We start from the raw sequence: 13,390 nt of genomic DNA, 5'->3' as shown, positions 1-13,390 counted from the left end.
TTTTGGAATCTGCCAAGGCAATAGCAGAAGTAGGGAGGTGCAGAGGGAATTGTTCACCATGAGGGAGACGAGGTGGGCAAAAAATGAAGTTCCAGCTCCCGAGTCTTTTCTTCTAGGTAACTGCTCCTGTTCAGAGCCATTAAGGTCACGCAGTCCTTACGCACTTCCGCCCTCCCTGCACTTTGCTCTGGGCTGCTTTCCTGCCTGTGGTCACTCCTCCTCCCCATGTTCCTCTGGGGATGGGGCTGGTTCTGGGTGTGCTCTTTGCTTCTCGGCCCTCCAGTACCAGCTACTCCCACACCTCCATGTGTATTTGATATTTATTCCGGGACACAGAGATCCCTTTCCACACTGTGACAAGTCCCCTGAAGATCTAAGTTGCTGTTTTGAATTACCATTTATACCATGAATCACTTCAGGAAGCTTGCCAGAGTCAGCAGCCAGCAATAATTATGTTTCTCATATGCAAATTCTCTCCTAAATAATAAAATAGTCCTCCACTACCCATTTTTTTTCTCTGTGGCAGCTGGATTTTCTAGGGTTGTGTCTGATCTGCAACACGATCAGTACGTGAAACAGTGACGCAAATTCAGGAACTGTTTTGTGAGATTCGGTTAATATCCCATAAAAAATGGTTCTCAGATTCTGCACACAGACAGGTTTATGTAAAATATAGAAACATTTGTCCAAGTTGTTACAGATTGCATAAATATGGCATTTTTACTGTTGCATTTACAGATGTGCATGTACAATGATGTGCAAATAATCACAATTTGATTACAATCTTTGAAAGGTACTTGAACCTTGCATCCAAGTAACTCAATGAATGAAAAATGCCCACCAAAGAATTTAAATAGCAAACTTATAACACAGTTTAAATTCATAATAAATTTCAATGTCTTCTCAGTAAAACTTTCACACATTTAAAATAGTTTGTATTCATTTTATTTGTATATGTCAAAATACAATTTTTTTTTTTTCCAAAATAGTGGGTTTTGCAACTAGTTTCATGCAGATACAAGGTCTGCTCAGTACTACCAATAAAATCAATATAGCACAGTAGCCATTCATTTTTTAGATATAAAGAATAAATAACCTAAATATAAAACACTAAAATATTAGAAACATGTATTTAATCATTCACAGGCACCCAAACTTTACCAAATATAATCCAGAATATGCCTTACTGTCTTGTAACAGAACTCAGTACGTTGCAGCCATTCAATTGTTTATGTTCGCGTAAGACAATGGAAGTCCCTACGGTTCAGACCCACCTCTCATACAGCTCAATTACAATAAGATATCTCAAACTATCTGTGTACCTTTAAAATCAAGAATCCTGAGCTTGGTAGTAAGAGCATAACCTTACATCTTCAAAAAACCAATCAACAGAGAGAGGACATTGCGTCTTCCTCATTGAAACATATCCCGCCCCCATAAAACTAACCCCCGCCCCCCAAGTAGGCAGTAGAACACAATGACCTTTTTAAATGAAGGGGTACAAATTCACATTTAATATAGTATACAATATAATCAATAATACAATAGCTACTACAAGCTTTACAATGTACAATTTGTTTTAATGGCTGATCTGTTCAGTGGTTTTAGGCAATAAACTATGTGCCAATAGGATGTCGTATTTTTGAATGGTTTATTGAAAATATAAAAGCCATTTCTAACAAAAGCGATCTCCACTTAAGTACTTTTTTTGTTTTTAAAGGCCACTGAAATGTAAAAAATGGTCTGACATGATGGTGTTATCAAATCGGATGCCTTCTCACATGGCAACAACAGTGCATATAAACGTTAATGTGAGTGTAATGGGTTATGTTTTTCAAATGATTTAGTACATTACTTTGGCTAGCACAACAGTTTTGGACAGCACTCAGATAAATACAGGTATGTGAAATGTAGTGAAGCAGTTATATTTATGCAATTTTTTTATTATGGTGAACACTATCAAATGAAAAAAAAAATGGGAAGAAAAGATAATGAAGTATTTTATATAGTTTAGACCTTTTGTAAAGATAGGGCTCCATACAATGTACAATGTCTAAATTCTTTATACCATAAAAATTAATGAACTTTGTTAAACACACTATTCTGGAGTAGCCTAATTTGCATTAACAGACATTTGCAATAGGGAAGTATATTCAAGCATGCCACGTGGTGGTCTGAAAAATCAAACCAGTACACATTTATATATACAGCATCACTCAGTACCTGCTCAAATGAATGTGACGATTACAGGATCTAACATCTTTCACTACAAACTTTTTTTTTTTCTTTTCTTTTCCTTTTTAAAGTGACCAATAGAGGCAGAAAACAGGACTCATAAAATATTTCTAGTTTCAACTGACTCTTAAAGCATTTTGTATAGGAAATAAATGCATATTGCACAAACAGTGAAAGCAAATGTTCCACCAAACATCTCTGTTCCAGGTGGCTGGACAATACAACTCTAGGTAGCTACACAAATATGTAATTTAAAAGGGTGTGTGGTCTCTGCAAATGGTAAAGCTGTGAAAACACTGTACAAAAAAAATCTGGTACATGAATAATTAGAAGGGGAAAAAAATAATCCAAACTTAAGATTTAAAGAAAAATTGAGTATAGAAAAAACTGGGAATTGTGGCACAACAAAAACATTATTGAGTAACTGTCTTCTGTGAGAGCTGAAAGCTTTTGTTGATGTAAAAGTGTTTATGTACAACTAAGGCTTACTGGTTAAATATCTGAGGCGTATCTGGCCTTGAACACTTTCCTTATTATGCTGTAGCTGTAAACAAGATTTCTCAGTCATTTTTTCTTCTCAGCAGCTGCATTTTAACAGAAACAATGATCTTGATACAAAAAACCACACAGGTAAGAGGGCGTTTGGCAGGATATCTGTAAATGACAGTCTCCAAGGGATCTTCCCACACTTCCAGTGACTGCCATACTATGGTCCACTGGAGTTACTAGTGATGTGCAATACCGTTATTTGCTGCTGCAGTAAACCCTTTATTTGGAAAGTTTGCTTATAACTCTGATCAAGGCCCCATTTTCATCTTTTAGCCTCTGGTTGTCTGCCTTCAGGTCTGGTAGCATCTACGAAAAATGAAACATGACGGTTATTTGCCGTTATACCACAAGTAAAAGCAGCAAGACTAGACAAGCACTGGGATAAAAATCTTTCTTCAGCTAAAGCACCTTGGCAGTCCTCCCCCATCATATCAGCAGTTCAGAAAAGTCTCACCTTTTAGCATGATACAGTTAGGAGTTATGGATTAGAGTTTTCGTTTGCTTGCACTAGATGCACTAAAACTCAGGCGGTGCAGATTACAAGCCTCTGACAAAAGCATTTGTAGTAGCGCGAGGAAAAGTAATTAAATGCTTCAAATTTCAGTGCAAAACAGAGAAACGTTAATTGCGAACAATTTCAAGAGGCTTGTCTATACTGCGCTCGCGCAGTTTCAGAAGAACATGCTGTGGCTTAGCACATCTGCCACTGTGCTCTTGGATGATTTCATCCCGATCAGATAGAGTGTGACTCAGCTCGTTAGCTCATAGCTCAGCCGCCTCCAAACTCCTGCCGCAGCACACATCCTATCACTGGCGATCGTATCCCCGAGCAGCACAGTTTTCACACACATCAGCTCGTTCAAAGAAGAGATCACCGCAACACCAGGCTGCACGCTCAGGCAGACGAGGAGTTAGGAGATGGCAAGTTAAGGTTGCCGCAGGAGACGGGCGACACGCAAGCACGAAAGCTGGGAGGCAGAAGCCAGGTGAGGTGAGAGTTGGGCAGGATCAGACAAGAAAGGAGGACAAGTCAGTGCACAGAGGTTGGTACTGGGAGAATTTAAGTTGTCGGAGAAACCAGAAGTAATCTCAGCAGTTCTCCGTATCTACATTCACACACTGATAACAAAGCACCTATACTACTCATGGATAAATTACATGTACGGTTTCTAGCAGCAAGTTTACATAGGAGGTAACAGCCTATTCCTGCACAGTGGTTATTCAGTAACCTCAGGTGCAGCAAGTGCAGGCAAGAGGTCTAAGTCCAGCTGTTGACCTATGTAACCACTGCTACGTAATTTCTCACGATGACATTTCTCTGCCGCTAGCTTTTATTTTCTTGGATAAAATGCAAACAAATATATTTTCAAGCCTATTATATTCACATTATTACAGAACAGAAAGAAGTGAGAAGTTTAAAAATGCAGAGTTAATTAACCACACATTGTGCTGGAGGCGTCATTTACACCGCTCTCTAATGGATTCCTGAGCACGCTCAGTTCCCCAAACAGCAAAGCCTCTCACAGTGTGAAACACGATGGTGCGCTGAAGATGCCTGAGGTTATAGAATCTCTAGTTTACCTGCCAATGCCTGAGTATGTGAAAGAAAGGTGACAGGAGGTCACAGGAGGAAAAAAGGTCTCCACAAGAAGTCAGAGGAAGCAAAATTCATTCTGCCAACCTGGACTCCAGCTCTGCTTCACGGCTGAGCTTAAGGCAAGCCACTTAAACTGAGCTCTTCAGAGTCAGAGGAAAGGCTTCCATTATAGGCAAGTGAGAGCTGTGCTCTGACCAGAAAGCTCTGTAAAATGCTCATTACCTTCAAAAACCACGTCAAGGTGTTTGAAATGGGGCGACCCAAGTAATCATTTGGCAAATTTCCAGTATTATCTGTGTTATGTTTTCTAAGATGTAAAAAAACCAACTACTGTTGCCCAAGACACACGCAGTAGGGGTGACATCCCCATAGCAGGCACCTGTACTGCGCGCTTGTTCCTGCACCTGTACTAGAGGATAAACCCCGGCTTGTCCTGTGACGTGTATTTTCAAACAATGAAACAGCCGCTTGTTCAGGCAACGCAACTAACAACTTTCCTTCCTCCTTTTTGTTCCGCTATCGAAGATCCTGGGTGGAACCACAACAGCCTTCCTCTAGCCACGCACAAGGAAGCGAGGTGCTCTGATGTGGTTCGTGTTAACTGCCTATCTCAACAAGCGGTGTGGTGGACACCTTCCAGTGAAACCTCAAAATAACCCCAGGAACATCACAGACCTCTTTAAACTCACTGACTAGGGCGCTGCAGCCTGTAATGCTCCATTACAGACCCACACACCAGTGTATTTTCTGGTGAACTATTTTAACAAAAACGCCGCTGTTTGAATGTAGAGCTTTAACACAATCCATACCATTATATGCCTGCAAATCCCCACACATAGATTTTAATCCTGATTAAACTCATAGGTAGAATAGGTGTTGAGAAAATATTTTCTCTTTTGTTGTGAGTCTGATAAAGATAGAGGAAGACTGGTAGGAGACAAAAGCAGTTACGAGTAATAGCAGATCGATTAGGAAGGATAAGCTCAAGTAACCTGGAATACTTACACTTCTCATCTATACTAATCCCTACATACTTTAAACCTAGCCAAAGACACTAATACAATTTTCTCTGAGCAATGCATTCCTACGCTACTCAAATTTCTCGTGAGGTGGCAACCACATGCCTTTAATGTGCAGAGGCAGGAAAAAAAAGCTTTGCAGTAAATTCAGTAATATTTCAGTTACATATAGCACTTAATACTTTGAATTCCAATACGCTTCTCACTAAAATAGCAAAGTATCTTCCTGTGATGAGATTCTTGAATAAGATTACAAATGCACTGTTTTAGCTATCTGCATAATATGACCAGCTAGTAACTTTGCAGTGCCTTCGTTGAGCAAATAGTTATTCAATAATCACCTGACATGTGTGGGGCCAAGTCAGGTCTGTACAGTAATGTTTGCTGGAGGATTTAACAAAACAGCTTTGTAAATTAAGATTACAAAACGCTCATGAACTGTTAAGGTACCTGTTCAGGTTAATCAGGCACACTGCTATGGTTAAATTAGTATCATAATGTCATTAATCCCTGCTGTGTTCCCACTGCTGTTCTCTCACTAGCCAGGTCCCTCAAGCTCCACAGTAATCTGCCACTGAAAACTCCCCCTACAAAAAGAAACACTGAATAGCTTTCTGGGGGTTAAAAGCCTGAACTGGCTTACCATAGTTAAAGGAATGCCAGTGCTAGCAAAAAAAGTCAGCGTGGCTGTGTACAGCTCAGCAGCGTTGAAAACCCACATTGTTAGCTGTAGCAGAGGTAAGACAGGCTGCCCTGCAGGGACAAGCTCTCCCTTGGCATGCAGCAGTACGCTCCTGCTGCCTTCTGCCTGTTAGGTGAGTGATTCACCAACGCTGGGAGGGGGGAAGGATCAAGTAATATAACCAATAAAGGGATTTGTTTTCAGCCCGGTCAGTGAGCTGACGTGACTCGCTCAGCAAGGCTTAACACAAAGGAATGCTGAAGAATGCAGGGCCTGGACCAGGCACAACCTTTCTATCCCCTTCCCACTGTCAGACCAACTCCAGGAAGATGTAAAGCCAAAGGATAAACCTCCTCTTTCTTTCATGCCTCTTAGTGGGGAAAACCCAAGATCGGGCTCTGAGCAGAACGTATACTCCTTGCCTTGCTTCTAAGAGGGAAGGAGGATAGGCGAGGGGAAGCAGTTTAGCAAGAGTCACTGTGCAGAAGGATTTTTTTTCTTCACCTACATCTCTTAAAAGCTCACTGAAACCAACACCCTACACAGTCCTTACATAGAAGGAGGAAGAAAGGCGTATAGATTTGGCGTAAAAAGAAACACTACTTGGTCCTCATAGAGGTTTTGCACCTTTTGTGGGTTTCTGAAGCTGTCCCTGCAATAACACTATGAAGAAACTGGCGCTTTCCACCCCCACCCCAAGATGAAACTCAAAACAGTTCATACCTTTAACAGAATGGGACTGAACCAGATGACCTAGTAAGTATGAACTGATCTGACACACTAGGCAGGGTTTTTTTGTGCTTGTGTTTGTACACTGCAGGATTCTGTTCCAGGACTGGAATGTCTATATATATATATATATATAAAACAATAAAAATGAATAACCTTAACTCAGTGCTACAACAGGGTACTTTAAGCAGTCTAGATAAAAATAAAGATTGGCCAGAACCACACAGGAAGTTATTATGTGAAAATATCAATCGATCTGAAATTCCAGCACATTTCTGGAAGAAAATACTTTGGTTCCCTCTAAACACTGAAACACACAAATGTAAGAAATGAAGTAGTTAATGCAACTGTTCAGGAATATGCAGTACTGTGGCCATTCTCAAACATTCTGTAGTTGAGACCAGATTTGTATCCATTCTGTGCACTTCAATTATATTGCAATAATAAAGCTCAATTCGTAATTTCAGCGGTTAGAAAACTAGACCCACGTCTGTCCATTTGAGGATTTACTCAAACACCAAAACAAGGGACTGACTTCAGTGTCTCCTAGTGGGAGCTCAAATCCTTTCAACTGCTGCCAAGGTTTTCACATGTCAAAGGTCTCCTGGATCCCTGCCAATTCATCTTCAAGTAAGCAAGGAGAAGCTTCAGTGCTAGTAAGGACAACCCCACACCACACCAACACGTCTGCGACGCCTGCAGCTGGTACCCGGGACACCATGCTTTAGCCACACTTCCATAACCGAGCAGCAGTCAGTCTGACACGCAAGTGTTAATAGTAAAAGTCTACCCGAGCACAAACTGAACGTCAACACCTGCCTGGCTACACAAAGGAGAAGGCAGAAATTACAAGTCCACAGAGCGCAGTTGCCTATAGGACCCTGACAGCTTGGCAACCACTCGGGTCAAGGCCCTATTCTCAGTCACCAGTCGCTCATTTATGTGTCTCAAAGATTGAATTTGCTTTATTTGTTGCAGGTTCTGTGGGAATCAAAGAAACAGGAGTGAAAGCGAAAAAAAAAATTATTATGTTTAAAAGAATGAGAGATGAGCAGAACTGAAAGAAAACTTCGAAGAGGCAGTCCTGTTTAAAGTAGATAAGTCGCTGTGAAAGGAAAGTATCAAACAAGTGGCACATTCTTGAAAAGCAATCTAAGAACCAGCAGTGATTAGTCACAGCTTTCCAAAACAGTTCAGGATACATTAACAATGAGAGCCATTCCTGGAATTCTTTACTTAACATCCTAATTGCACAAACTGAATCTCCTATTCAATGTCTGTAAATCACGACACATTTAACATATACTTTTACACAGCAGTGTAACAAATGATACAAAGATTATTTAAACTTTATTTCAAAACTTTCACATACTGCTTATTGAAAGTAAGCTTTTGAAAAAAAGGCTTTATATTTGCATTATGTTATTCTCGGGAGCCCAACCTCCCTAACCAGAATTTACAGGTTGATGATAGAAACTCACATCCTGTCTTCCACTCTTAGACACAATTATTTTCCTACTCTCACCACAGTTTGCTTTCTACACATTTCCCTTCTAAAGACCCCTCAAGAAACCGCAGACATTGTGTCCTCCCTTATAGCAAACAATCTTGGTCCAAATCCAAGGGAGCTGAGGCATTGTGGTTGCCTTCTGCCCACACCTGCCTGCTGGCTTCAATTATTTCAACAAAACTTTGTGTGTGTTATTTTAACAAAAAGTATTCGGAAGTTAATGCTGTCTCCAAGCACCAGAGGGAGCTCAAAAAAGAGCTTGAAAGGGAGCTTTTAATTAATCAGTGACAAGTATCAAATGTCAAAACATTGGTACTGCTTTAAAATTTTGGAGTGCAAAATTGTTTTTTATTTTGATACGTTCCACTAGTTTTCTAGTCATACTTAAATTCTATCAGTCTGGTTTGGTTGGCCTTGTCCAATAATATGCCAGAGATGCATTTAGAATCATAGAATGGCCTAGGCTGGAAGGGACCTTAGAGATCACCTAGTGCAACCTCCCTGTTTTGGGCAGGGACGCCACCTCTCGACTAGACCAGGCAACACATGGGGACCGAGCGGGAATCGAACCCGTGACCTCGGTGTTGATCCTTGTTGCCAGCACTGCGCTCAAACTTTAAAAACTGTTTTCCTTCTGGGATTCAGTTTATACACAGTTGAAAAAAAAGGATATCAGTGCATGTGGTAAATGTTACTTATTTGTAAATGTCTGAAATCTATGTACTGCTTTTTGTTAGTGAAAACCTGCTAATTACTCACTCTATACAAATGAAAAGTTTTCTTTTGATATTGGTAACACGCTGTCTAATACATAATTTAAAGACAAAGGTCAAAGCAACATTTAATGCTTAGATATCCACAGAACTATATGCTGCCATTATTGTTAAGTTAAAATACAGAGTATCCCATCAAAATCATAAATTGCAATTCCATTCTGATTAGATCTAGGTATGTTTCACTCCAACCATCTCTGAACATTCCTTGTTAACTCGTATGTTACAGAAGCCTAAGTCTCAGCCCCTTCTTAGAAGTACCACGTGTGTGACTGCTTGTGCCGGCACAACAGTTCCTCTACAAGCTGTACGACATGAGTGACTTTGAAATGCAGCTCTACCTTATTTTCTAATGAAATTATAGAGACCAGTAATACTGCGCGATTACATGTTGCACTGACATAGTCATATGCTTTGTTATTAATAGTTCAACACATAATAGTTTACTTACCTTCAGTTCCTCTTCCATTTCAGATATCCTTCTTTCTAGAGCTCTTCTTTCCTAAATCAAAAGACATGTGTTAACGCTGACCAACACAATTTTTAAAAGATTACTGCTTGCAAATACTGTGGCAACAGTGAGATACTTCAAATTTCAAAGATCATACAACCAAAAGCACAGTGTGGACAGGAAACTTGTGATGGCAGTGATATACAGAACCTTTGTCAATATGGAATTTTAATACCTGAGGAGGAAGGGTATAGAAATTTACATCAAGTCTGACAAAATATGCCCCTTCCTTTACACAAATTTAGACAGGTTATAAGCACCACTTATTTTGATTTATTTTTTCAGGAGCCAGGCTTCTGTAATAGCTTAATATACAAGAAATGCAGAAAATGATCAGAAACAAAGAAGAGTATTAAAAGAAACAAGCACAAAAGCATAAGCTTTCATAGACAAGCAAACGTAGCTGAAACATCTGTCTCAGCTCAGTGGGATCTGCCCACACTATAAACTGCAACGTAGTGTAGATACACCCAAATTTACATTGAAGGAGTTCAGCTGAGTAGCAAAGAAATCTAGCTACATCAGATCACCTGCTTCTTAAGTAAATGTTTCCTGAGTATTTTCTGCGTTTCTAGTATACTTTCATTTTCCTCTTTTTTCTTTTTACCTGAGAAGCAGGAGAAATTAGCCTTTGTAGAGAACTTCGGGTTGTTCTGATTACACTGACGCAAGCTAGCTTATTGCAAGTTAGCTTAGGGTTGGGTTTTCTCTACTATGCTGCAGTCTGCAGTGCAGACACGCTACCACATTTCTAAATGCCATTATTTCTTTTAAGCCTAATTTTCCAGACATCTGACAGATGAACAGCGAACGCAAATAGACTTCAAGGGTTTGCAGCCTGATTGCTTGCTTTCCTGTGTCAGACAATGCAGTGTTTCTCATTGAAAAGCAGCTGAAGTTATCAGTACTCTACATTCAGATTTTTCCAAAGTGTGAAAGGCAAAAGCAAGATTATTGCAAAGTGGACATATGCATCTGCATACAACGGTGTTATGCAAACAGCAAGCAGCATTGACTGAGGTGTGTAAAACTTTGGTTAGATCATACCGCCCAGTAGATACTGACTCTTGCCGGTCACCTTTCAGATATAAATCATTGGAATTCAGTTTAATCGTAGTGCAGTTACACCCCAACATTTTTCCATTTTAGCAATCAACTTTAAAAGTTTAACAAAGTAATAGATTACTGCAGTTGTTAGTACTTAAAAGTACTTAACTCCTTCGAGTTAAGACTTTTCCCATGATGATACTAACTGGCAGTAATGGGCATAGTAAGTACCAGTGCGCTAACTTCAATAAGCAAGCGACTAATAAAATCCCCACCACACCTCGGGCTACTGAGAATTGCATCAGCTACCTTCTAGCTTTGTAGAATAACCTACACTATCAGTATTCTTACATTAAAGCAGTATTTGACAATTCCCGTGATTACAAAGAGATGAATGATAAAAAAAATCTGAAAATGTCACGGTTAGAAACTATGCTCAGCTAGCACGTTGAGCTCATCCAACAACAACTACTAGCAATAAAAGCCAATTGAATAAAATCCTTACTTCATTAGTTTTGTATACTTCACATTTTGTAATAAGAAACATTTTAATGGACTGGCCTAGATGTCAAGACTTTTTGTAAACATGTACTGTTCTAATCAGATGAAGCTGTGCTTCTCTTCTTTGTGAACTGCTTACTCTTTTAGGAACTGGTTTGAGGAACGCCAACAAAATAACACACCGATGTTTCACTGGGAAGATTTGCCAGTCCTATTTTGTTAATCTCTGGACTCAAAGAAAAGGTCTGAAATTTATGTGGTCTAAAATGTTATGACGTATTCCAACAACTCTATGAGGTATGCCAAGAAATATTTGTAATGCTCAAAATGAGAAAAACCTCTCATGCTATTCTCTTGGCTTACAAAATACAGCGGCTCATTTGCATTTATCAAAGCAACCAGGTACCACAGGCTTGGTGCAGTGAGACTGAGGTATGGGGATATGCAAAGGTGAAAAACTGACCTCAGAGTTTAAAATTATTAAGAGGTAAAACTGACCTCAGAATTTAAAATTATTAAGAGGTAAAACCAGATGCATGTACCTACATATATGTGTATATGCAGTAATACCAAAAAATATACCTCTCCACAACCCAAATTCCCAGCTGATGAGATCCAAATTTGGGAGAAACTGGTTAAATATTCAGATACGATTCCGAATTCTAATCCAGACTGCAACGAGGCAGTTGAAGTTTCATTATCACACCAAGTGAAACTCTGTAGAGGACTCCTAGTGTATTTTTCAGAGTGACAGGTCATTACTGAAACTCTTATTTTTGCCTGTGTATTGCTAGGACCTTGCATCTGTGATCCCGTCTGTGCCCCAATCCCAGGGAAATAGCCTCTTTCTGATGAACATTTCTTAGATGAACAATATTGACAAAGCATCACCAAATCACATCACGGAAACCCACTTCAGAAGGCTGAAAAACAAAATTCAAAGCCAGTATTTTCTCAACTTTATTATTGAGCAATTTTAGGTTTAATAAACGTTCCCATCTTCTTAACTGACAAGGTATGTTTCAGCTTGAAAATGTCATAGTTCAAAGATGCCTGCAGGCTTTTATCTGCCAGCCTTTTATTTCCTCAATTTATTCACACCACTTTACTTTTCCTGTCTCCTTTTCTCTATGTAAGGTGTCTTAAAATGTATTCTTAAATTCTGAATTTGGTAAGCTTATTTCTAGAGATCAGCTACTGATGACTAGCAGCTTAGAGTCCTGCTTCAGCCACATTCAACATGAAAGTCACTACAGACTTTAACAACAGCAAGGCAAGGGAAACAGTCATGAATATATTCCTGCTTTAAATTATTGTCTGAAAAGAAGTTTAAAATTACAAAACACAGGGAACATCTCCTAAATCTTGTGTACATCATATTTCAGCCATACAGCATTATAACTAACAATTTTTTGCCTGGTAACTTTAATACCAATACATTTAGTAAGAGTAACATTTCTGAAAGACATTCTGCTGTTGGATTAAATGTCTTTACAAAAAAAAAAAGTGCAAGAATTTCCAATGTAGCCAACTGTTTTAAAACAATGGCCTATTTTGGGAAAAAGCAAAGTAGTAATTTAAAACTGAAATAATGTCTAGCTATGCAGTATGGAATCTCTACAGTAATGGATGTAGCTAAATCTGTGAAATCACTGAACGTCCACTTGTATGGCCAAGACAGCAAGCAAGAAATCAATTAAAGCTGCTGATGAAACTCTTCTATGGATGAAATCATTGTTTACAGCAGGATGCCAAAAAATCAAGGAGAAATAGGTGGTAGAAGGCTGCTGCAATTACCTGGAGAGTTTTTTAAGATAAAAATAATGGAACTTCAAGAAGTGCCCGAGAGCGTTTCTATGTCTCCATGTGCTAAAATCTACCAAGTGTTTATACACTGGACAGGTTTGTAGAACTAAAAATTCTTTTCTCAACCTCAAACACTGGAAAAGGAAATGTAAAAGCCTAGTGAATGTGAAGTTTATCAGGAATAAGTAGATATATACCACATCACTTATTACTGCCCACGTCCATTTAGTTTTCTTCCCAATTAAGTGTCTAACGTGCCACCCCAGGATCAGGGGAGCAGAAAGGAATGTGTGGCCAGGGTCATGATGGAAGCCAGGACCACAACAAACCAAATACAGTTTGTTTTACATTACTGTGGAACTAAATGTTTCTAGGGGTGGATTTTAAACTACCACGAAACTACAGCCTGGAATTATCATGTGCCCAAGTTG

At 39.3% G+C, this 13,390-nt stretch overlaps 1 protein-coding gene across 5 annotated transcripts in view; it reads right to left on the bottom strand.

The window, feature by feature from the left end:
* Positions 1-929: 929 nt before the first annotated feature.
* The window catches only part of PPP1R12A (protein phosphatase 1, regulatory subunit 12A), a 77,298-nt gene continuing 64,837 nt past the window's right edge, over positions 930-13,390 (bottom strand). For 2 of the 5 annotated variants that reach the window (XM_009878775.1, XM_009878849.1), the window contains 3 exons: positions 10,653-10,683; positions 9,546-9,596; positions 930-3,090 (listed from right to left, as the gene is read on the bottom strand). In XM_009878775.1, coding sequence (XP_009877077.1) covers positions 9,565-9,596; positions 10,653-10,683 — 63 coding nt within the window. In that variant the 3' untranslated portion in view covers positions 930-3,090; positions 9,546-9,564. The remainder of the gene's footprint in view (positions 3,091-9,545; positions 9,597-10,652; positions 10,684-13,390) is intronic. The other 3 variants (XM_009878701.1, XM_009878995.1, XM_009878921.1) reach the window with 2 other exon arrangements.

This window comes from Apaloderma vittatum, unplaced genomic scaffold, assembly GCF_000703405.1.
Source record: "Apaloderma vittatum isolate BGI_N311 unplaced genomic scaffold, ASM70340v1 scaffold520, whole genome shotgun sequence".
Lineage (NCBI taxonomy): Eukaryota > Metazoa > Chordata > Aves > Trogoniformes > Trogonidae > Apaloderma > Apaloderma vittatum.
The sequence above is the reverse complement of the archived record's forward strand: the minus strand, read 5'-3'. Positions and strand labels throughout refer to the sequence as shown.